This window comes from Loxodonta africana, chromosome 22, assembly GCF_030014295.1.
Source record: "Loxodonta africana isolate mLoxAfr1 chromosome 22, mLoxAfr1.hap2, whole genome shotgun sequence".
Taxonomy (NCBI): Eukaryota; Metazoa; Chordata; class Mammalia; order Proboscidea; family Elephantidae; genus Loxodonta; species Loxodonta africana.
This window is the reverse complement of record NC_087363.1, coordinates 35,614,664-35,640,200: the sequence shown is the minus strand read 5'-3', so window position 1 is coordinate 35,640,200 and position 25,537 is coordinate 35,614,664. Positions and strand designations below refer to the sequence as shown.

Genomic DNA, 25,537 nt, shown 5'->3' with positions numbered 1-25,537 from the left:
ATACCACTAAGACAGCAGCACCAGAAGCAGTGCACATTCTTTGGACCCAGGATCCCTGCGCTGAGAATCTCCTTGACTAGGGGAAGATTGATGACAAGGACCTTCCCCCAGGACCAACAGAGAAAGAAAGACTTCCCCTTAGGCTGGCACCCTGAATTCAGACTTCTAGCCTCCTAAACTGTAAGAGAATAAATTTCTCTTTGTTAAAGCCATCCACTTGCAGTGTTTCTGTTATTGCAGCACTAGATAACTAAAAACAAATAATATCATAACCAGGATACTGACATTGATACAACTCACCAATCTTACTCAGATTTCCCCAGTATTACTTCTACTTTCAATTCTAATACTCTATGTTTCCGCAAAGGACTTAGCAATTACCTTGAACAACATATATATATATTTTATTTAAAAACAATAATTATATCAAATATAAGCTCACACATAGAGCTGGAGCCACAACCCACAATTCTCATTATCAAAAGAGTATTGTAAAAATTGTCCTTTGTATAAAGTTTTATAGAATTAATATCATAACATAAAAGCCTATTTTGTCCCAACACAATTCATCTGTATTTCACCATCTTAACAATTCAATTCTCTAGGGTTCTTTCTGGTTTCTAACCATGAAGGATTTTTATTTCACCTTAATTATGAACACTTTTACACTCTATCCTTTTTTGATACCTTGATTATTATGAGAAGTTTGCATGTGGTCTCCCAAGTTGCAAGAAACATCCCTTTGAGAGGATGTACCACAATGTTCTTTGTTGTTGTTGTTGTTAGGTGCCATCAAGTCGGTTCCAACTCATAGTGACCCTATGCACAACAGAACAAAACACTGCCTGGTCCTGCGCCATCCTTACAATCATTGTTATGCTTGAGCTCATTGCTGCAGCCACTGTGTCAATCCACCTCGTTGAGGGTCTTCCTCTTTTCCACTGAACCTGTACTCTGCCAAGCATGATGTCCTTCTCCAGGGACTGATCCCTCCTGACAACATGTCCAAAGTATGTAAGACACAGTCTCGCCATCCTTGCTTCTAAGGAGCATTCTGGCCGCACTTCTTCCAAGACAGATTTGTTCTTTCCTTTGGCAGTTCATGGTATATTCAATATTCTTCGCTAACACCACAATTCAAAGGCGTTCAACTCTTCTTCGGTCTTCCTTATTCATTGCCCAGCTTTCACATGCATATGATGTGATTGAAAATACTATGGCTTGGGCCCAGTGCACCTTAGTCTCCAGGGTGACGTCTTTGCTCTTCAACACTTTGAAGAGGTCCTTTGCAGCAGATTTACCCAATGTTCTTTACCATCCCCTTATTGGTGGGCATTTAGGGTGTTTCTAATTATCTTGCTACGGATTGCTGCAGTGGGAAACTTTGTTTTCTTCTTTTGGATGGCTTCCTCAGGATAATGATTGGAGCTACTACTGGTTAAAGGTTTTTAATGTCTTTCTGGGTCTTGACAATTTCACTCTGGCTCACGACTGGCTCGTCCTCTCCCCAGCTCCCTCTTTCCCACAGGCTTAACCTCTGAACTGCCTAAGCTAAAAGACTGGCCCCTTCCCGGACACCCCTACCCCAGCCGTGCTGTCACCTCCACCTTCACCTGCAGGTCTCTGCCCCTGCACCCTGCCGCTCCTTCCAACCCCCGACTCACCAGCAGGGCTCCTTCACCTCCCTGCCAGACTGCGGGCTTCCCTCTCCCCAGGCCAGGTGATGACCTGCGTCCCAGCGCTTAACCATCCGGACTCGGTTTTGCCGCAGCGAATGCAATTGGCATGTTGGGACGCACCGTCCTTACCTTAGCCACACAGTGTCCGGTGTAGGTCCCCTATCAGGAAGATAAACCCCCGCCAAAGATAAACCCTAGTGATGTCTTTTTCCCTTCCTCTCCCGCCCCCAGCGCCAGGTGGCGCATTTAGTAAGTATTAAATAAAAGAGCAACATTGAAATTCCACACTGACCTTTTAGTTCCTTGTAAGTTAATAAAATAAAAAACAATTTGCACCAGGAGCAGATAAGATGAGAGTGGGCACATATGAATTATAACAGCAATTAAATGCATTAACTCGTTCTACAAGAATTTATTGTTCACATACTATTGCCAACATTATCCTCCGCAGTGAATAAGACAAGGAAAACAATAAAAACATTGTGTGCTGGATGGTGATTCGAGTCAAGGAGAAAATCAAGCAGGAAAGGGAGACGGAAAGCAAGGAGTGGTTAGCGAAGCTTACCGAAAAGGTGACAGTTATAATATTAATCCATAAAACTCATTGCCGTTGAGTCGATTCCGACTCACTGCGAGTCTATACAGTAGAATTGCCCCGCTGACTTTTCAAGGCTGAAATCTTTGCGGAACCGGACTGTCCCATCTTTCTCCCACAGCGGCTCGCGGGTTCAAAACCCCAAGCTTTCGGTTAACAGCCCAGAGTTTAACCACTGCTCCACCAGGGCTCCTTAATAACAGGTTACTTTAATTGGGTGGGACGGCGGGCGAGCGTGCTACGGACCTCACAGCCGAAAGCCTGTTTTAAACTCACTTCACACGCAATGAGGCAGGGGCTGCTACAACTCCCAGTGTACACAGCAGGAGGGCGTAAGGCGCCGAGCTAGGTCGCCAGCCGTCCCGAGCGTGAGAGGCTTCAGCCCCCCAGGTCTGCGGCCCTCTGACCTCTTCGGCAAGTACAGGGTTAACGCAAAAAAAAGGGACAGCGGCGGCTCAGGCGTGCGCATGCGCAGAGTGCGGAATGCGCCTGCGCAGAGCCTCGAGCGACGTGGCCTGGTCGGAGCCCGGAAGTGGCCCAAGTGGAACCTCCGCCGGGCAGCTACTCCGAACCGCACCTGCCGAGCCCAGTGCTGCATCGCGCCCTCGCCGGCCCTGCCATGCTGAAGAAATTCGACAAGAAGGACGAGGAGTCGGGTGAGGGGACCCAGCAGGCCTGGGCCTGGGGGAGGCCGAACCCCCGCGCAAGCTTTCGGGACTCTGCGCTGACTGGGAGGCCGAGGCTCGGGGAGGGGCCGGGGCTTGTGCGAAGATCCGCAGCTGGTCAGTGGCAGGCCTCGGAAAGCCAGAGCATCCTCCGCGGCCCGCCACTCGTAAGCTCGGACTGTGACCCGCCAGGTGACCTTGGGCGAATCACACTCCTCCCTGGGCCTCAGTTTCCCCGTCTGCCAGAGGAAAGGCTGGGCCGAATGCTCCTCTTTCTTCGCCTGGCCTTTCGGGATTCGCCGGGACCGCGCTGGTTCTGTCCAAGCTGGAGTGTAATCTGTGGAGCCTCTGTCTTGTGGCTGAGAACCCTGACTCATTCATTCATTCAGCAGACACGTATTGAGTACTTTATGTCAGGCTTTGTGCTGTGTCCTGATACAGCAGTAGAACAAAGCAGACACTCGGTTCTTGAGCTGGAAATGTTACAATGGAATGAACAAGATGGTCACAAGCGTAGTGGAGGAGACAGACATCAACCAGAGAATCACAAACGTAATTATTACAAATGTGACCTCTGTTATGAAGGAAACTTAGTCAGGAGGAAATCGTGGTCCCTGGTCCATAGTAGGGACTCAGTAAAGTAAGGGTTGTATGAATGAATACAAGCCATGCCACCATGAGAAACAGAAGGAGGAGCGTACCAGGGCTGCTGGGTGACTGTAAGTGGTTTGGGTTAGGTTGGAGGCCCCTTGCAGGAGAGTGGTAGGATCTATAGGCAGACTGTAGAGCCTTGATTGCCGTTCCTGAGGAGTTTGAACTTTGTTGGGTAGACAATAGGGACATCTTTCCCTTCTCTGTGTTTGATAGCTTTGAAATTCAGGATGGTACTCAGTGTTTTCTATTCTCTTTAACTGTAGGTGGAGGCTCCAACCCATTCCAACACCTTGAGAAGAGTGCAGTACTCCAGGAGGCAAGTGTCATTTGTTCCACTCTGTCTTCCATCATAAATGTTCATGGTGGATATGATGGAAAAAGCAACACATTCAGTCCTGATTAGAGAAGTGTAGGAGAGAAAACCTGTGCCTGGAAAGACAGAGAAACTTTTCTTCTTAGAGAGATGATGCCTACATTTTTGTTGTTAGCCATTTCACCTTCCATTTAATAAGCATTTCCTAAGTATTTGTTGGTTGTAGGTCCACACATCACTAATATTTAAAAAAGGGTTGTTAATAGATGAGTTAAGAAAAATAAAACTTCTTATGGAAATAAGCCTGTCTAGGCAAGTGTATTTATTTACTCTGGGACTTCTCAGAACCTTGAATGTGCTTGAAGGTAGTCAGTGGAAAGGAAACAAACAGGGCTAGAAGGTAATAGCCTTTGTTGCTTTTTCTTAGGCCCGTGTATTTAACGAAACTCCCATCAACCCTCGGAAATGTGCCCACATCCTCACCAAGATTCTCTATCTCATAAACCAGGTAATAGGGTGAGGTTTGAGGGTGGGGAAACTGGTGTTGAGGAGAGTACACAAGTTATCATCACTTTAAGTGATTTGACAGCCTTCGTGTGGTTGCAGCCACTGGCTCAGTTCTGGGTCGCCTGAGCACCCAGTGTGTTAGCCTTTAATGGAATTTTTGCAGGGTCCGAGGATCTGGCCTGGGCTGATCCAACAGGAAGAGCCATCTGTCCCCTCTGTCCCAGGCTGAGGCTTCTTTCTTGATTACCACAGGGGGAGCATCTGGGGACCACCGAAGCAACCGAGGCCTTCTTTGCCATGACCAAGCTCTTTCAGTCCAATGATGTAAGTACTCCGACCCCAGCTTTCCTTAAGGGGCCAGTTTGTGACACAGTCGTAGGAGACCCCCAGAAAACTGGCCCCACCAGTCAGCATGGGATGCCTTTGTGCAGACTGGAGTTTTCTTTTCCTAACTCTGGCCCTCATACTAAGCCAGAGGTGATATACGGCTTTTTCCATCTCTTTTGCAGCCCACACTCCGTCGGATGTGCTACCTGACTATCAAGGAAATGTCTTGCATAGCAGAGGATGTCATCATTGTCACCAGCAGGCAAGTCTTTGGGGGCAGTGGATGGCTTCCCTGATGGATTCATTGACACAGAGGCCATTTTTTCTCTTGTGTGTACCATGCTTTTGATGCGTATTAGACTTTTGTTTGGCATAGCTGCCTGGTGCCCTTTCCTCTTCTGTCTCCTTCATCCTTCAGGTACTGCTGCCAACCCTCAGGGAGTACTGTGCCCTTTTAATTCTCCAGCCTTAACTTGGGTACAACCCCTTCCTTCCCTTAGTTCCTCACAGTCAACTGAACCAGCCTGGAACTTTCACAAAGACATTAACGGATGCTAAAAGAGAACACTAGGAAAATAGATGTAGAGAATGCAAGTGGTATACAAACAGGCTTGCTTACTAAGTACTGAATTCTGCATTAGGCTGAGTGATTCAGGGGACAGATGTGACTAAAGTGTACCTTGCCTGTAAAAACTGGGACGTAGTCCTCTTCTTCTTGCCCCAGCTTTTTTTTTTGGGGGGGGGCGGGGGGGGTATACATTCGTTTATATGTTCATGTAGAAAATATTTATTGCATGCCTGCCAATCCCTGAGTGTATCTCTGGGGATATAGCAGTCTCTGCACCTCCAGAACTGGCAGAGAAACCCCCAGGCACTCAGGCATTGAGGTCGGGTGTCCTCGCTTAATCATGGGAAGTGTGACCAGGGGGCCCCCAACTTGAGTTTGAATCAGGAAAGCCTTCTCAGAAGAACTGTCCAAGCAGAGTCCTAAGGGATGAGTAAGAACTAGCAGGATGAAGTGGAGGTGAGGGGTGAAGGATGCTCCAAGCTGAGGAAACAGCACCTGTAAGAGCCTGGAGGGAGAGCAGGGTCTATTTGGGGAACTTCCACGTTAAAGAATTGTGCTTGATGTTTGTGGCAGTGGAAAGCCACAGAAATATTTCCGTAAGATCAGGACAGTGACCTGGTCAATTTTGGGTTTTATAGCGATTCCTTAGGCTGCTGTGTAGGAATTTGGCTTGGAGCAAGAATAGAGGGAGATCGCTAGTTAGGAAACCTCAGTAGTGGTCTAGGCCAGTGTGGGAAAGGACGAGGGCTGGGGGATGGTAGGCTCAGGGCTGAGCAGGCAGGCTCCCCAAATGTTGAAGATCCCTTTCCCCCACAGCCTGACAAAAGACATGACCGGGAAGGAGGACAACTACAGGGGCCCAGCCGTGCGTGCCCTCTGTCAGATCACCGATGTGAGTTGTGCTGCCACAGCTGGGCCATGCCATCCTCCCCTCCGCTGCTGCCCTGCTGCTGACTCAGGCTCTGGGTCTCACCCTGGAATGCTTTAGCTTGGCCCTCACGTCCTGGGCTAAGCCTTGGGCCATGTGATACGGTGTGAGGGGTGGCGTATAGGAACACGCAGAAATATTTACCCTCTTCCCCTTCCCACCTGCTCCTCCACAGCGCAGTACCTGCATTCCCAAGGGCTGGTAAGGATTGACAGGGTGCTGTTGCGCCCCACTCCTTGTCTTCACAGAGCACCATGCTGCAGGCCATTGAGCGCTACATGAAACAGGCCATTGTGGACAAGGTGCCCAGCGTCTCCAGCTCTGCCCTGGTGTCTTCTCTGGTGTGTACCTGTGGCCAGGGCCCTGTGGGTGGGAGTGAGAAATCAAAGGCAATCTCAGAGCTACTTTTCAGTTAGAAAAAAATATTATGCATTCCCAAGTCTGAGAATCTCACTCACTTTCTCAGTGAAGAGATCCAGGGAAAGTCTGGGTCAATGGAGGGGGCCTGGTGGGATCGCCTTGACCTATTCCTTGGGGCTGCAGATGGTTGGAGTTTGGCTCTGGCAGGAAATCTGTTATGACAGGGAGAGTGAGGGTGAGAGCTGTCCTGAATTTGGAGCCACAGTCTCAGGACCAGGATGACAGTGAGACCTTAGACTGTGTCTGGGGGAGACTAGAGCTGGGCTGGATTGGGCGCTGAGCCCAGGAAGTCTGATCTGGGAGGCATCCTGCCTGCCTGTACCTTAACACACCCTGTTGCCCACAGCACCTGCTGAAGTGCAGCTTCGACGTAGTCAAGCGCTGGGTGAATGAGGCCCAGGAGGCAGCATCCAGTGATAACATCATGGTACAGGTGAGGCATGGGCAGATGGTGATATTCAGAATACTTAGGCATCTGGCATCTCAGAATGGGTGCTCACCATGGAGATCATAGAGGCCATTGGGCGTGGCAGGCTTTCATCGTTTAGTCTTTGGATTGTTGGGAGATCTGGGGGATTCTAGGGGCTTTTCTCATCCAGAGAACCATTTGGGGGTAGGGAGCTTATTTAAGAGGCTGCCTTTTAGCTGGTGCTGAAAGATTCAAATATTTTAATAACCAGCTGAGTATCATTTTTTAGAGTGTGTGATGTAGCAACCTGGCCCAGGCAGGGAGACCAAAAAACCCACTGCCGTCGAGTTGATTCCGACTCATAGCAACCCTATAGGACGGAGTAGAACTGCCCCATAGAGTTTCCAAGGAGCACCTGGTGGATTTGAACTGCCGACCTTTTGGTTAGCAGCTGTGGCACTTAACCACTGCACCACCAGGGTTTCCCAGGCAGGGAGAGGGTCTCCTAAATTCAGGCCTTTGCCAAGCTAGCTTTGTCAGTGATGCGTATAAATGTATCGGTGGGACTTTCATCTCCTTAACTCTTCATCAGTGTCCTAGGCCAGTTATTTCCTCTTTCTTTTTGAATCTGTGTCCTAGTCCGTAAAATAGGACTGAAGGTCTCTTTTACAAAGTTGTGAGGATTAAATGAGGTAACGTATATAACATCTGACCTCTCTGGTGCATACCTGTAGGTGCTACGTATGTGTTTATTGGTTCCCTTTCTTCTCTGCCTATTTGCTGATTCTTGTTTTCAGGTCCCTCACAACTTATCTGTGGCCCTTCACAACACTTCTCAGAGACGCTTCCCACATAGAAAGCACCCATAGCTGCCATATCTTAGCTTTTAAATGCCAATCTGGTAAGGAAACAGAGAAGGCAGGAAATAATTGTATGATACCTTACCCCTTCAGAGGGGGAGAGCACTGGACTTCTGGCTTTATAGACTTACCTTTGCCAGGACCACCCTTGGGCAAGTTGATGGGGATAAGGACATCTACCGTCAAGATTATTAGAAGATTTAACGTAGTTTAACATATAAGGTGTCCTGCGTAGGCCCTTAGAACACATGGCAGTGCCCAGGGCCCCAGCTTCCACCACTCTCTTGCAGAAAGACACCATTTCCTTCATTTCTGTTGTCACTCCCCACAACTGTATTCATAATGCCTGTCAGGACTCATGCTGGCATTGGGGGTTGGAATGAGAACTTCAGACATATTAGTATGCATTGTTAAGCTTTTGTGCCAGGGTCTGTATATACAGTGTCGTGGGGGGATTGCCAATCTGAACTAAGGAGGCTGAAGCCCAGAGAGAAACAGTGACCTGGGTTTCACACCCTTGTCCTCCACTGCTGTCCTGTCCTTTAGTACCATGCACTGGGGCTTCTGTACCACGTGCGCAAGAACGACCGCCTGGCTGTCAGTAAGATGATCAGCAAGTTCACCCGGCACGGCCTCAAGTCTCCCTTTGCCTACTGCATGATGATCCGAGTGGCCAGCAAGCAGCTAGAGGAGGAAGATGGCAGGTAACGGGCCTGTCTCTCCCCAAGGATAAGGCCTCATCCATCCCACCATGCCAGGCCATCCTTACCCCTTCTTGCTGCCATGTGTTCACCCGTAGCCGTGACAGCCCCCTATTTGACTTCATCGAAAGCTGCCTGCGTAACAAGCACGAGATGGTGGTGTACGAAGCTGCCTCAGCCATCGTTAACCTGCCTGGCTGCAGTGCCAAAGAGCTGGCCCCAGCTGTGTCAGGTAACCACACCCTCCTTCAACACATTCCTCACATTTGCTGAGTGCCTGCGGAACTAGGCACTGGGGGGGGGAGGGGGAAAGCAAGTGCCCTTAGATAGGTCACCACCTAGTGTTCAGAAAAGGCATTAGTACTTCCTAAGCACCTGCTGTGTGCGGGACACTGTGCTGAGGTCTTTCACATGCGTTACATCTTAACCCATTGCTGTCGAGTCAATCCCAACTCATAGCGACCCTCTAGGACAGAGTAGAGTTGCCCCACAGTTTCCAAGGCTATAAATCTTTACGGAAGCAGGCTGCCACATTTTTCTCCTTTGAGCTGCTGGTGAGTTCGAACCGCCAACCTTTCAGTTAGCTGCTGAGCACTTTAACCACTGTGCCACCAGGGCTCCTTTTTTACATCTTAGGGGTGGGATATTTTTAGTCCTATCTTACACAAAAGAGGCTGAGGCCCTGGCAAGTGGCAGAGGGGATTGACATCTGCTCTGGAGCTTGTTGGCCATGGGCAGAGGGTTGTGAGGAGTCAGTGAGACAAGGCATGTCAGGTGCTTCACACAGTACTTGGCACACTGCAGGTGCTCGGCAAACAAGAACCACTGGGTTCTCAGAAACACACTAAGGCTTCTCGGTTTGTGGCTCAGGTACCGAGGGAGAGGGGAGCTTGCTTTCTTGGTTGGGAAGGGAGTATCAGCTGAGCAGGGAGTTTGAGTCTGAACAGCCTGAGATCCCCTACACATCCTTGACGCCATGTCTGCCCCTCCCTGGGAGGCCTCCCCGGCAGTGTGGCCAGCCTGGCACATGGCATCTGTCTCCCTACAGTGCTCCAGCTTTTCTGCAGCTCACCTAAGGCTGCCCTCCGCTACGCCGCTGTCCGCACCCTTAATAAGGTAAGAGTCCAGGAGTAGAGAGAATGGAGTTCAGTCTCCTGGGAGGGTAGGAGGAGGTGGGCCTGGCCAGTTGGAGGTGTTCGTTTGTTAGCCCATGACCTAGGCTGTGAAAAGTGGAGCCCTGGTCATACTGGCTCTTCCATGTGCTGAGGTGAGCTCTTCCAAAGGGCATCTGACTTGACTAAACCCATCACGTGAAGTGACACAATTGGGGTCCTGCCCTTTTTGTTGCTCTTTCCTCTCCAAACAGGTTGCCATGAAGCATCCCTCAGCTGTGACAGCCTGTAATCTGGATCTGGAGAACCTCGTCACCGACTCGAATCGCAGCATCGCCACACTGGCCATCACCACCCTCCTCAAGACTGGCAGCGAGAGCAGCATTGACCGCCTCATGAAGCAGATATCCTCCTTTATGTCGGAGATCTCGGATGAGTTCAAGGTACTCAGGTGTCCCCTACAGCACGCACTGCCCCTGAGTAAGTGAGATGCTCTGCACCTGCTCTCCTTGTCCGCTGCCGCCACGCTGGTGTGGACTTGAGAGACTGCTGGCCGGGCTTGAGGATTCAGGAGAGGTTGGCATTTGGAATTATATTCCTGTCTCTGTGCCTTTGTCCATGTTTTTGTGCTACGAAACCAGTCACTTATAGTCCAGTCAGGGATCCATTCGTTAATTCCTTTAATGTTTGTTGAACACTTACTATATAGTGTGTACAGTTTTAGGAGACGGGAGCATAGCCATGAACGAGACAGGTGCCTGCTCTCAGTAGAGCTTGCTTTCTAGTGAGGGGAGAGAAACAAGTCGACAAATGAGTAGACAGGATACTTTCAGACATACTGGTAATGCAGTGAAGAAAATAAAATAGAAATCCAGTAGAGGTTGCCAGGGGAGCACTGGGAAAGGCTTTCTGAGGCAGCAACATTTGAGCTGAGACCTGAATAGTGTGACAGAGCCAGCCCTGGGAAGGCAAGAGAGACAAGGCAGCAGCAAATCTGTCGTGAATGGGAACAAGAGAGAAGGCCAGTGAGGGAGTTGGGAGCTCTGGGGATAGTGGCAGCAGTGAATTCAGGCAGGGGCTAGATCGTGTGGGGCCTGTGGGTCCTGATTAAGTCTTTTGATTTTAAGGAAGACATTGAGGAGTTTTTGGTTTTTAGTTCTTTTTTAACTATATTTTGAAATAATTCACAGGAAATCGCAAAGAAATGTGCTGAGAAGTCCCATCCTCCCTTCCCTCAATACCTCCCCAATGCCAACATCCTACACAACTATAGTTGAATATGAAACCCAAGAAACTGATGTTGGCACAATCCTTTGAGTTTCTTCAGATTTCACCCATTACACATGCACTCGTGTGTGTTTATGAGAGAGAAAGGCCTCTATACAATTTTGTCAAATGTGTAGCCTTCTGTAACTACCACCATGATCAAGATACTAAACTGTACCATCACTAGAAGGCTCTCTTGTGTTACCCCTTTATAGCCATACCCAGTCCTTAACGCTGAAACCACTCATCTGTTCTCAATTTCTATAATTATTTTGTAATTGCTACATAAACAGACTCATGCAGTGTGCCATTGAGAGTTTTAAACAGGGCATAACAGTAATGTGAATAATTATAATGCATTGTGGTTAAGTCCTATAGCGTGGTTTATGCAAAGTGGACAGAAACAAACTGCCTCTGGCTTGTAAGAATGCTTTGTAGACTGTGAAGTGGCACAATGAGAATTGCGTATCGGAATGATCCTTCTGGCGCAGTGTAGGAGATCGACAAGTTAGGAGACCAAAGGCAAGGAGAACTGTTGCCGTAGTTCGGAGGAGACAGGAGGGTGGCCTAAACAGGGCAGCAGGAGTGGGAGAGGAGGGGATGGATTTGAGAGCTCTTCAAAGAGTCGAGCCAGTTGGCAGAGCGTGGGGTGACAGGTAAGGGACAGAATGTTGTCAAAAATAATGCCATTTTCTAGTTGGGGTTGATGGTGGTTGATCAGTTTTTGGGAAGGAGGGAGAGGTCTGGGATGAGGAGGGGGAAGATAATGCCTGTGATTGCAGACATGTTAAGTTTGAGGTGCCTGTGGGTACCAGATGGAGTTGTCAGCCAGACAGTTGGAAATACGGATCTTGAGCTCAGACAAGAAAGAAAGAATTGCGAGTTGTTGGCATGCAAGAGGTGGTTAAAGCCGTTGCAGATGAGATGATCGAAGAGACCATATGTGAGAAGAGGCCCAAAGATGGAATATCAAAGGAGGTAGGCTTGATGAAAGAGGAACCAGCAAGGACAATGCATGGGTAGGAATCATAGGGGGTAGGAAGAGAATCAGAGTAGGGTGGAGAGAAGCTCATAGACTTACTTTGAGGTCTGAGTAGAAAAGCAGAGTTTGAGGACCCAGAGTCTGAATTTGGGGCTGTTGGGACTGCTGTGCATGGCACCCTGCCCTGAGTGAGCTCAGGGATTATGTGTTCCCTGAGGGCAGAGAGGGAGTTCCTCTTGTGTCCTTGCTGTTTGGTAAAGAGGAAGGACTCAGGTGGCGCTTACTGAATTGAGTAAATCAATGCTGGTGGCAGGGGGCTGCTACTCACACATGTCTGTTTGACTCAGGTGGTGGTTGTCCAGGCCATTAGTGCCCTGTGTCAGAAATATCCTCGCAAGCACGCTGTCCTCATGAACTTCCTGTTCACCATGCTGCGGGAAGAGGTAAGACCTCTAGTATAGGGAGTGACCTGGCAGCTGGCTCCATGCTCTCTTTGGGTGTACCCACATCAACGTGTTAATGAGGTAGAAGATTTCTGGTGCCTGAGGCCCTTTAAACTCCTTGGGGATGGATGGTGTGCACATGCACCAACTGTTAGTAATAACTGTAATAACTATAATGACTCATCACCTTGGCTTTAAAGACACAGTAGATTCCCTGAGGTTATGCTTATGCAGAGGAAAGAAAATGTGTGTTCTTTACTGGTTCAGTCTAGTGCAGAAATATTCTGGGCGGTTTCAGGTGCTCTAGGGATGGTTTCTTGTGAAACTGATACTAATGATGTTGACATTGTTTCTGTTTTTGTTCCTAACATGAATTAGTACATCACTTACACAGCTTTTCTCAGATGTTGCAACAATGTTTCTTAATTGAGAGAAACAGAAGCAAAGTGTTCATGGAGTACATGGGGTCCCCAGATATTTGGCCCCCCTCCATCCAGCGCCAGTGGCCTTAGTGAGGCAGTACAGGAGCCATTGCCCTGGGGAGAAGAGCACTAATATTCCGTGAGCCTTTAGCTCATGGGCCTGACACGCTATAGACATTCTACATGGTGTACACAATTTTGTGATCCTCATAACAGACCTCGTTGGCAGACATTGTTCTCCCTCTTTAAAAATCAGGGTGCTGAGGCTCAGATAGGTGAAGTGAATTGCCTGTGGCCAGCTGATCTATGAGTATCTGAGCTGTGATTGGACCCAGACCTGCCTGGCTTCAACACCACTGCTTTTCCATCCAGACCTCCCTGTCTCCCAGAAAAATATGTGGTTCTATACAACAGTCAGGAGTCCTTGGGTGGCACAAATGGTTAAGTGCTGAGCTGCTAGCTGAAAGGTTGGAGGTTTGAATCTACCCATCTGTGTCTCAGAAGAAAAGACTGGTGATCTACTTCTGAAAAATCAACCATCGAAAACCCTATGGAGTAGTTACAGGAGCAGGAGGAAGAGGGACGGGGGAATTACTGCTTACAGAGTACAGAGTTTCGCTTTACAGTGATGAAAAAATCACGTTGATTATTGTAATTGCTGTCAATAAGTTGTACACCTGAAAAAGTTGAATAGGCAAAAGTTGTGTGATAGATATATTTACAATAATGACAACGACAAAAAAAGAGTAGCTGCTGAGGCTGCTTATGTACAAACACACACCTCCTGGGATTTCGTTGCTTGGTTTGAAGGTCGTGGTTTCACGGGACACCCCAGTTAATTGGCCTAATAACATGCTTAGTGCTTCTGTTCTACCTCCTAGTTTGTTGTGCAGTGCCTGGGGTTTTGAAAGCTTGCAAGTGGCCACCCAAGGCACAGCACTTGGTCTCTATTTGCCTGGAGCAACAAAGAAAGAAGGAGAGTCAGGAATAGGAGGAGGATATGGAATGTAGGGCTAACTGGCTCCATGAATAACTGCCTCCTTTGCCATGAGACCAGAAAAACTGGATGGTGCCCAGTTACCATTACTGAACATTTTGATCAAAGAGTCTGTAAAATAATCCTGATCAAAAGGGGGAAAATACAGAACAGAATTTTAGATTCTTGTAAGATCCAGAATTTCTGGAGCCATGGAAGCTGGGTGAACCCCTGAAACTATTGAGCTAAGATAATCTTTAAACCTTAAACCAAAAATAACCCCCATGGAGCTAGATCTGATTCACAGATGAATTTTGCTTAGATTATACCAAGTTTTAAAAGTCTTGAATTGTTGTATGCCAGCAAGTTGATTCCAACTCTTAGCGACCCTATAGCACAGAGTAGAACTACCTCGTAAGGATTCCTGGGCAGTAATCTTTACGGGAGCAGATTGCCAGGTCCTTTCTCCCACAGAGCAACTGGTGGGTTCGAACCCCCAAACTTTTGGTTAGCAGCTGAGTACTTAACCATTGCACCACCAGGGCTCCTTTTGAATTAGTAACCATTTTTTTAAATAACCAGGGAATTTCATATTAAAAAACAACTACCGCCACCACAACAGATTACTGTTTTCCCTTGAAAAAAAACATGTCAGATCTGGCAACATTAGGCTGCTAGGGCTCCCCTCTAGAGATGGGACCTCCACTCTCCATTGCCTCATGGGTCCCATCCAGCCAGCTTCTTGCTCTTAGGTTACATTCCCGGCACCTGTGGGCATCTAAGTTGCCACCTCTGTCGTTAAAATCTGTAGGTAGCAGAGCACAGATTTGAACCAGGATCTCCTGACTCTCCACTGTCCCTTTCTGCCTTTTTGTCTTATTTTAAAGTTGGGAAGGAAAGTAGAATCCACAATGTTCCTATTAAGCCATCTGCTGTCGGAACTGGAAGGGCCACAGAGAGCTTTCAGTTCAAGCCTTTTGTTTATACAGAAAGTTGATAGAGGCCGAGAGACATTAAATGACTTACTTAGCGTTGCCGCATAAGTTGGTAGCAAAGTTGGGACAAGGATCCAGATGCTTTGTTTGGACTCTGGGCCTCATAACTCATTTCTGGAGAGAGCAGCCCCCTTGCTCACCTCCCTTTCCCTGTGCAGGGTGGCTTCGAGTACAAGCGCGCCATTGTGGACTGCATCATCAGCATCATTGAGGAGAATTCGGAGAGCAAGGAGACAGGGCTGTCCCACCTCTGTGAGTTTATCGAGGACTGCGAGTTCACTGTGCTGGCCACCCGCATCCTGCATCTCCTGGGCCAAGAGGGACCCAAGACCAACAACCCCTCCAAGTACATCCGCTTCATCTATAACCGAGTGGTTTTGGAGCATGAGGAGGTCCGGGCAGGTGAGTCTGAGCCAGGGCTGAACCTGGGCTCATAGTTTGTCCTTGAGCTTATGTCCCTGGGAAGGCACCTGAGCCCCAGTGGGAGCCCAGGCACTTGGTGTTCTTGCCTCACAAGCTCAGTGTTTTATAATAGTGTAGGAAGGATTGTGAGGATAGTGCAGGACCAGGCAGTGTTTCATTCTGTTGTACACAGGGACGCTGTGAGTCGGAACCAACTCAACAGCACCTAACAACAACAAGGGAAGACCTTACATCTCATCTAACTGTGTAGTTCTTAATCTCTTTACCTTGTCTTGGTTTATTTTTTTTTAAGTTTCACTCGATATTAGTGTTTAACATTTAACAACAGCCTTATTGAGAAATAATTCACATACCATAAAATTCACCCTTTTAAAGTGTGTGAGGCAGTGTGCAACCCAACCATCATATTTTAAATTTACTCTTCTAATGCCTCCACTGGACAGATCTTCTTCTAGCAATTTGTATTCATCAAGTAATAGGTCATTTTCTCATTTGTATTAATCTAAGGCTTAACTGCCAATTGAGGCCACTTGGATGCAGAAGCTGAGAAGCTTGATGTTGTTGCCAGTTTTTGTGGCCTCATCGTAGTTAATGGTAAAAATAACTCCAGGAACCCTAGAATGGGATCCCTGTTCTCCTTCAGCTCCCTTCTCCGTTATATAGATGAGGAACTTGAGACCCAGGAGGCACCAAGAAGATTTGGGCCTGGTGGCTTGAGATTGCTTTCTTTGGGGCTGTTCTGCGTAAAGACCTACTGAGCACCAGATCAGTCCAGATGGTGAATTGTCAGGGTGCACTGGGTGAATCATAATTGCCTCGTACACACAGGCGCTGTGAGTGCTCTGGCCAAGTTTGGAGCCCAGAACGAAGAGATGCTACCCAGCATCTTGGTGCTGCTGAAGAGGTGAGGTGAAGGGCAGTGGCCTTTGGGTCCAGCTTTCCTTTTTCTTTTTTTTTTTCAACCTTAAAAGAGGAGAAAAAAGTTATACAATTGATTGTGGAAAAAAAGAAAATAGACAAACATAGAAAAGCATGGAGAAAATTGTCATGCAAAATCTTGTCACCCAGAGGTGACCACTGTTAACTTGAGTTACTTTTTCTTTTTTTAAAAACCGTTTTATTGAGATGTAATTTATGTAGCATTTAATTCACACATTAAAATGCATAATTCAGTGGTTTTTAGTGTAGTCACAGAACTGTGCAACCATCACCACAATCTAAGTTTAGAACATTGCTGTCACTTCCGAAAGAAATCCTGAACCCATTAGTAGTCACTCCCCACTCCCTCCAACTTTCTCACCCCCACCCTACACCCCCAACCCCTGGCCACCATTAATTTCCTCCGTGTTTCCATGGATCTGCCTCTTCTGGACATTTTACATAAATGGAATCATGTAATGTATGGCCTTTTGTGACTGGTTTCTTTCACTTAGAATGTTTTCAGGGTTCATCCATGTTACAGCATGTATCAGTGCTTTGTTCCTTTTTTTTTTTTTGGCAAATATTCCCTTGTATGGATATACCACAATGGACTGTTACCGTGCCCGTCCATTCATCAGTTAATGGGCGTTTGGCTAGTTTCCAGCCTTTGGTTATTATGAGTAATGCTGCCATGACCAATCCTGTACAGGTTTTTGTGTGGACATCTGTTTTCGTTTTTCTTGGGTATATACCTAGGAGTGGGATTGCTGGGTCAAATTTTTTGTCATGTGTTGTTGGACACGGGATGGCCTGCCTCACTGGGTGGGCTTTAGGGAGAGGGCCCAGGGAAAGTCAGTAGCGGTGAATGTGGTCACCTCCTAGTTCGAGTCTTATGGGCCCCTCAGTGCGTTTTGATGCCGTCATTCAAGAGGTGCCTGGATGCCTCATCTGGGGACCGAGTTCTGAGAACTTTAAGGAACTTGCTTCCTCTCACCACCCCCTGATGGAGCCCTGGAGGATCCCTCCTGCCACCCCTGCTGGGCCCCAGTCAGGAGCACCTTGTGTTCTGGCTGTAGGTGTGTGATGGACGATGACAACGAAGTAAGAGACCGAGCTACCTTCTATCTCAATGTCCTGGAGCAGAAGCAGAAGGCCCTCAATGCAGGGTACATCCTAAACGGTGAGTCTCCCCTCGGCTGCTGTGACCTAGCCCTCCTGGAGCTATGGCCCTCCCCATCACTCCAGAATAGGCGCCCCCTCCCTGGGCAGAGAAATCCAAGGTGGGCTATTCCCCGCTGGATGTCAGTGGTGACCTCATGACATCACTGTAGCCTCAGGAGACCCAGGGTCATGCGAGTCACACCAGTCTGGGTGAAAACGGCTCAGTAGTTTGAAGCACTAGTCATTAATAAATACTTGTTTCAAAGCACTTCACACTCGTATCTATGTTTACTTCCCACGCCAATCCTATGAAGGAGGATGCAGATGAGGACATGGAAGCTCAGAGGGGTTAAGTGAGTTCCTGAGGGTTGTACAACCTAGGATTTGTAATTTGAGGACCTGAGAGCCTCAGTCTTCCGTGGCAGGTTCCTGGAGTATCGTCATGCCTTCCGCATGAGCGACCTCTCTCCCACTGGCCTCTAGGTCTGACCGTGTCCATCCCTGGTCTGGAAAGGGCTTTGCAGCAGTACACTCTAGAACCATCGGAAAAACCTTTCGACCTCAAGTCTGTCCCCCTGGCTACAGCACCCATTGCAGAGCAGAGAACAGGTAATACCTGTATTTCTTTCAGGGGCCCACAGGTCCGGCCGCTCCTGAGGAGTATCCACTGGCTGTGAAACCACTAGCCCTCCCCAGGTTGAGGGGGACTGTGCTGGAAGTGGGGATCATCCCTTCTGGTCTGGTTCCAGATGGAGGGCCGCATTTTGTACACACATACCCTTGCGGTCCTTCTGAAATGGTCTCTGAAGGGTTGGAAGTTATAACCCCTGACTGGGCCACTCCACACTGTAGACCCCACATGTATCTGTCCTGCAGAAAGCACCCCCATCACAGCAGTCAAGCAGCCTGAGAAAGTGGCAGCCACACGGCAGGAGATCTTCCAGGGTGAGTAACAGTGCTGGGTGGGGCTTCCGGGGCCTGGGCTCTGTCTCCTCAGCTGTGGGCTAGTTGCTCCCCTCCGGGGAATAAGAGTAAGAGCTGTTGTTTACTGAGCCTCTCCTGAGTGCTGGGCACTGGAGACTATTTAGACATTTGAGTTAGTGGTAGAGGTTATTAGGCACACTTGATACCTGAGGAGTTGGAGGCTCAGAGAGAGTAAGTGATTTGCCCAAGGTTTACAGCTTGAAAGTGGAGGAGCTGGAATTAAGATCAAGATCAGACTGGTTCAGAGCTGGCACTCGGCCTCAGTTCTGAGCACCCCTGGACCCTAGACATATTCAGGAAGTCTGATTCAGCACAGCTGGGCTCTGAAGACAATGGTGGTTTCTCTTGGATTCCAGATGTGAGCAGTCCAGGTTACCTGGTCAGTTTCTGTATAGGTATCCTCCCTCTGGTCCTGTATTTTTTTAAGGTGAGAGACTATGTATGTGATTGCCGGACCATGAGATTTTATTAGGCACCTTCGCTAGTTGGTCTGGGAATCAAGAAGCTGAGTGAATGCGTGGTCTGTGGGTTTCAGAACAATTGGCAGCAGTGCCAGAGTTCCGTGGACTAGGACCCCTCTTCAAGTCCTCACCTGAGCCTGTGGCCCTCACCGAGTCAGAGACAGAGTATGTCGTCCGCTGCACCAAACACACCTTCACTGACCACATGGTGTTTCAGGTGAGCAGGGATGGCTGAGGTCCTGTTGGGGCATGGCCTACGGAGTGGTTACAGGTCCGATGGGTCCTGTGGGGTCATGGCACCCCCACACTGAGCTGGCTGGGAGCCCTAATTGATGACAAGATCTGTCACCAGGTGGTAAGGCTCTTGTACCTCTTGCCCCAGGACCTTTCCTGCTCCTGAGTGTAAGCCTGGAGATGGGGAACCTGGAGCAGGATGACTGGGGTGGAGCCAGCTTGGCCCGTGGAGTGAGAGGTGGGCCCTCCTGGCTCTTCCCTGCAGCATAGGTTAGGCCTAGAGCAATGTCTAAGCTCCCCCTCTCCTCCCTGGTCTAGTTTGACTGCACAAACACACTCAACGATCAGACTTTGGAGAACATCACAGTACAGATGGAGCCCACTGAGGCCTATGAGGTGCTCTGTTATGTCCCTGCCCGGAGCCTGCCCTACAACCAGCCTGGGACCTGCTACACACTGGTGGCACTGCCCAAGGAAGACCCCACAGCTGGTGAGCTCCCCCCCCGCCAGATACCACTCTGGGATTAGGGTGGAGTGGGCAGCTTCAACGCCAGCTGTTTGTCTTCTATTAGAGCTTCAACTCCTTGATTTCTGTCCTAAGAAAAAGAAAAATAATCGCTAAGTCCTGAGTACTTTTCATATATTATTTAATCCTCGTAACAAACCTATGCAGGTAAGTACTCCTGTCCCTATTCGTAGAAGAGGAAACGAGACTCAGGTTAAGTGACTTGTCTAAATTTTTATGGTTGGTAAGAGGTGGAATCCATACCAGAGCAGTTGGCAGCAGTGCCAGAGCTCCATGGAGTAGGGCCCTCTCAAGTCCTCACCTGAGCCCGTGGCCCTCACCGAGTCAGAGACAGAGTACATCATCCCCTGCTCTGAACACACCTTCACTGACCACATGGTCTCTCTCAGACCAGTACTCTTTCATTATACCATGTTACCTCCCAAAGAAACAGGCACAAACGCTCAAACATCCCAAGTCCATTCCTCCAAATGAAACCACCAGTTTTTTGTCAAGGCCTTGGACAGTGGCCCTGTGACTATTACGTGGTTGTAGCCAGTCTGCAGTGTCTCTGCTTTTTTCTCTCTTCCTTGCCTGTGAGGCGACTCCTTGGACCTAGGACTTGACTTTCCTGTCCTTCTAAAAGGTGGTGCCCTCTGCCCAGATTCATAGGGTTGGAATGGCATGTTGCTGCTACCAATAATCTACCAGGAGCCTAGGAAGCAGGCTGTGTCTCTTCAGCTTTGGGGTAGTTGCTCCCCTCAGGGGACTAAGACTAAGAACTATCATTTACTGGGCCTCTTCTGAGTACTGGGCACGGGAGACTACTCAGACATTATCACCGTTGAGTTAGAGACAACATGATATAATGAAAGAGTACTGGTTTGAAAACCAGAGCTGGGTTCTACCTCTTACCAACCATATAAACTTAGACAAGTCACCTGCCCTAAGGAGGAACTCATCCCCACAGTGGCCGGGGGCATCCTGACCACTGAGCCTTTCTTCCTGCAGTGGCCTGCACGTTCAGCTGCATGATGAAGTTCACTGTCAAGGACTGTGACCCCACCACTGGAGAGACTGACGATGAAGGATATGAGGATGAATATGTGGTAAGAAGCTAGGTCAGGGGTCTGTACCTGAGACTGCAGAACATCTCCCTCCAGGAGCTGGCAATCAGACTTGATTCCTTTTCTTGGCATTATAGATCTCTTAAAAATGTGTGTGTGTGTATGTATTTACATATATTTACTTAGAGAACTACATGCTCATGTGTTCTAAAAAAAAAAAAAAAGCTTGGCAAGTACAAAAATGAAGTATAAACAAACAGGAAAACATTACCCATAATCCTTGGGAGTTATTTGGGTGGGGGGGAAGTAGCATAATTGAGGTCAGACTGTGCATTATAGATCTTGCTTTTTTCACTTAACATTATAGTGTAAGTATTTTTCCATGTCATGACAAATACTTCATAAACCCAATTTTTAATGGCTTCAAAAAAAAACAGAGATACCATAACTCGACCTTTCATTCTTCTGATGTTGTACATTTGGATTTCCAAATTTCCACTTTTATAATGCTACATTAAACATTAAATTTGTCCCCTTAGGTTCAGTTTTTGATCTGCATTTTAGAGTATTTCCTTAGGATAGATTCTTAGGAGAATAATTGGGTAAACATGATTTTAAGACTTCTTGAATCATATTGTCAAATTGCTTCCTAGATAGACTGGATCAGTTTGCATCTGTGGAGCTGTCCTATTCTGAAACAGGCCTTCCATTTTCACCTCTAAGCTTGGATGGAATTGAGTGCAGGCTTACTTTGGGGTTTGACCATTGGTCAATGGTTCAGTGCCACTGGAGTGCAGACCATATGCCCAGCCTGGGACTGAGATTTTTAGAGTTCTCATGACTAGAGAGACAGTCACTGCAGAATACAGCTGATATCCACTGGTGTGTCATCCTAGAGCCGTATTTGAGGATGGGCCTTGCCTGAGTCAGAAATGAAACAGAAATGGTCCTAGACCCCAGGAACTACCCCAGGACCAAGTGAGCTCCTTGAGAGAGTTGGTTCCCAGGCATTCCTTCTTCTGTGGAGCTGAATCTTACTTATATTCACCTTAGCACCCACAGACTTAGGGGCTCAGGGAGGATCTGTTGGATGAATGAACAGAGAACCTTTATATAGTTGTAGTCAAGGTGGGTAGGTGTATTATGTGCCAGGTTCAGGGAGGGCACAGCTGAGATGGGAGTGGGGGTTCCAGTATATGGTGGGCCAGAGGACACAGCTGAGGCAGGAGGAAGGATCTGCTGAAATCAGAAATGGCTGCTGAATTTTGAGGCGCTTACAGTCCTAGGAGTGACAGTCATAGGAGGCAGACCTCGAGGAGTCTTCCATGCAGTCCCCAGACACCGGGTCCTTGAGGCACTGACTGACTCCAGGCCAGCTTTAGAAAGGATGTTCTCTCTCAGCTGACAACCCTAGCATGAGTAGAATTTTGGTAGGTTGGTACCTGGGCTCAGGGTTGAAGGGACACCACTGGGCTATACATTGAGGGTGGGTATCCAGTCAGGTTGTAATGTGTCCCCAGAGCCTGGCACAGTCCTCAGTGCATAGCAAGCACCCGCTAAGTGTGTTACAGGAAGGGGTGAGTGGGTGAGTTCAGAGTGGGGGCCTAGAGGTGTGCAGAGCAGGGAATCTCTCCTCTGGGGATGTGTCCCTAACTTCCACCTCTGTCCTTAGCTGGAAGATCTGGAAGTCACTGTAGCTGATCACATCCAAAAGGTCATGAAGGTGAACTTCGAAGCAGCCTGGGATGAAGTAGGGGATGAGTTTGAGAAAGAGGAAACTTTCACCTTGTCTACTATCAAGACGCTTGAAGGTGAGTCCTGGGGATGCCATTTCTGGTCTGCTTGCCTTTCAAGACCCTTGGTTGTTGTTGAGGTGTTCCTCCCCTTTTCTCCCTTCCCATCTCTAACCCCCCTAAGGATCCTGGGCCGTGTCTAGAGCATACACGTCAATGCCACTTGACTAAAAGCCCCTCAGAGCAGGGTTGGGGGTAGGAGAGTGGTGGTGACACAAAGGGGGAGACAAGATAAGTGGCTTAATGATGCTGGAATTTCTCCCCACAGAGGCTGTGGGCAATATCGTGAAATTCTTGGGAATGCACCCTTGTGAGAGGTCAGACAAAGTACCGGATAACAAGAACACGCACACGTTGCTCCTGGCCGGTAAGCAGCATTTCCAGGTGGGAAGGGCCCGTGTAGTTACAGCCTGGGTGCCGCTGGCTCCTGGGCTGAGGACTCCCACTGGCAACGTGGGGATTCAGAATTCACAGAGTTTAAAATTCAGAAAGTATGAAAAGATCTGTAATGAAACGTTTCCCTCCCCACCCTTGCAATCACCAGCCAGTTTCCCTCCCAGCATACACTCAATGTTACTGTTGAAACAATGCCTGTATATCCTTCCAGTTATTTTACGGATGTGAAAGCTTATACGTAAACATTTCCCTTTTTTTTTTTTAAACCAAACGTTTATGTAGAAATAGCACTTAAACGACGTTTTGCATTTTGCTTTTCACTTGCAAGTGTATCTTGGAGATCTTCCCTATTGATACATAGAGGTTCCTCATTTTTCTTTATAGCTTTTATGGTATTTTCTTCTGTGGTTGTATCATGTTTTATGGAACCAGTCCCCTAGTGATGAGCATTTAGGTTGTTTCCACTCTGTTACTATTACGAACAATGCTACAGTAGTAAATAGGCACAAGCACATATAGACATACCCCCAGGAGTCCCCCATATACACACTATATTTTGCATGTGTGCACTGAGGGTATCTGTAGCGTAAAGTCCTAAAAATGGCATTACCAGGTCAAGGGGATTTGCATTTCTCATTTGGATAAATAGTTCCGGATTGCTTTCCATAGGGATTATATTCCTTTCCCCTGACGCTCTGGGCTACACAGTGTTATCAGACTTTATGATCTTTGCCAATCTGAGTGAAAAATAGTATCTTAGTGTAGTTTTTTCAAAAATTAATTTTAAAAAAGTTAATTTTTTTATTGTGGTAAATATGTAATGTAGCAAAACATTCACCATTTCAACAGTCTTCATGTGAACAATTCAGTGACAGTGGAGTTTTCATTTACATTTCTTGTATTTAGAATGAAGTATCTCCTCAAATGTCAAAGAGCCATTTGTACTCCCTTTTCTGTGAATTGTCCTTATTCCTTTTGTCTGATTTTCTGCTGGGTTGGTTGGTCTTTTCTATTAGGAATAGGATTTTTTAAAAGCATTTTAACATGGAAATCTTCAAGCATACACAAAAATAAAATAGTGAACCCCTATGTTTTCATTTTCCAGCTTCAACTAACATCTACCTATACCCCCATCCATTCTCCCCTCCCCGAGATAAAGCAAATCTCAGATAGTATAGCATTTTATCTGTAGGTGCTTCTGTAACTGTGTTTCACTAAGAGATGATGACACTTTGTTTAAAAAGAAAAGGGGGGCGCAGTACAACTGTCACACCTAAAATAGTTAATGATGAAAGGGATGGGAAGTCCCCTTCCCCCCAGTGTTTATAAACAGAGCTGGGAGGATGCTCTGCTTCAGTGCCCTGCTCCCAGCTGACAGCCCCCAAGCGCATCTGCTTCTGGCGGCACTGAATCCCTCCAGCCCCCTGGGTCTTACAAACACCTGCTCTGTGGTTCTCTCATGGGGCTGTCCCCTTCAACTGCTCTTAGATTCAGCCAACATGTGGAAGAGCCTCTGTGACATCAGGCACAAATTTTATGTGTTGTCTTAGTCATCTAGTGCTGCTATAATAGAAATACCACAAGTGGGTGGCCTTAACAAAGAAAAATTTATTCTCTCACAGTCTAGTAGGCTAGAAGTCCGAATTCAGGGCGCCACCTCTAAGGAAGCTTTTCTCTCTCCATCGGCTCTGGAGGAAGGTCCTTGTCATTAATCTTCCGTGGTCGAGGGGCTTCTCAGTGCCGGGACCTTGGGTCCAAAGGATGCACTGTGTTCCTGGTGCATCTTTCTTGGTGGTGTGAAGTCCCCCTATCTATTCACTTCTCTTTTATATCTGAAAAGAGATTGGCCTAAGACACTATCTAGTCTTGTAAATCTCATCAATGTAACTGCCACTAATCCATCTGGTTACATCATAGTGATGGGATTTACAACACAGGGAAATCTCATCAAATGACAAAATGGCGGACAATCACACAATACTGGGAATCATGGCCTAACAAGTTGACACATGTCTTGGGGGGATATGGTTCAATCCATGACATAGGTCATTACTTCATTTGAGCCTTGGCAGAGGCCTGAAATATGGTTAGTAGTATTATTCCCTCCACTTTGTAGTGTGGGCACTGAAGTTCAGAGAGGTGAAGTGACTCACCTAAGCTCTCCTTGTTCCAGGCCCATTGCCTATATCAGTCAATCAGTTGCTACACCCAGCCTCATCTCTATAGCCTCCTCCTGCCTTACATATCTCCACTTCTCTCATCCTTTCCAGGTGTGTTCCGGGGTGGTCATGACATCCTGGTGCGCTCCCGGCTGCTTCTTTTGGATACAGTGACAATGCAGGTGACAGCGAGAAGCTCAGAAGAGCTGCCAGTAGACATCATCTTGGCGTCTGTGGGCTGAGGGGCCAGCCTGTAGAGGCTCTACTCCTACCCTTTTCCCCCAATACTACACAGAAGTCATACTTTCCTGGTGAACCCAATGGAAATCCCTTCTCCAGCCTCTGTATTCAGAAACAATTAGGAATCACTGAGGATTTTTTTTTTAAATCCCCCACCCCTGCAAGACTGCCAGGGGATAATTTTTTTTTTTTTTTTTTTAAATAGATGACTTTAGCTTGTGGTAGAACTTGCTGCCCTAACTGCAGGGAGAGGGACATTGCAAATGATACATTGTAAATGAATAAAATGTTCACACCTCTTCTTAAAACTTGTCTATCTGGAAGAAACTATCTTATCCCTATAAATAAATCAGCATGTATTTATTGACTGA

At 47.6% G+C, this 25,537-nt stretch overlaps 1 protein-coding gene across 1 annotated transcript; it reads left to right on the top strand.

Annotated features, from left to right (window-relative positions):
* The first annotated feature begins 2,789 nt into the window (after window positions 1-2,789).
* On the top strand, window positions 2,790-25,537 carry COPG1 (COPI coat complex subunit gamma 1). Its single transcript, XM_003409730.4, has 24 exons — window positions 2,790-2,930; window positions 3,857-3,909; window positions 4,334-4,414; window positions 4,666-4,737; window positions 4,923-5,002; window positions 6,125-6,200; window positions 6,485-6,577; window positions 7,003-7,089; window positions 8,472-8,629; window positions 8,725-8,858; window positions 9,675-9,742; window positions 9,993-10,181; window positions 12,334-12,429; window positions 14,981-15,224; window positions 16,074-16,149; window positions 17,243-17,346; window positions 17,811-17,936; window positions 18,204-18,272; window positions 18,847-18,989; window positions 19,325-19,496; window positions 20,523-20,620; window positions 22,251-22,389; window positions 22,640-22,738; window positions 25,038-25,537. The coding sequence occupies exons 1-24, from the start codon at window positions 2,894-2,896 to the stop codon at window positions 25,166-25,168; spliced, it is 2,625 nt and encodes an 874-aa protein (XP_003409778.1). The 5' UTR covers window positions 2,790-2,893; the 3' UTR covers window positions 25,169-25,537.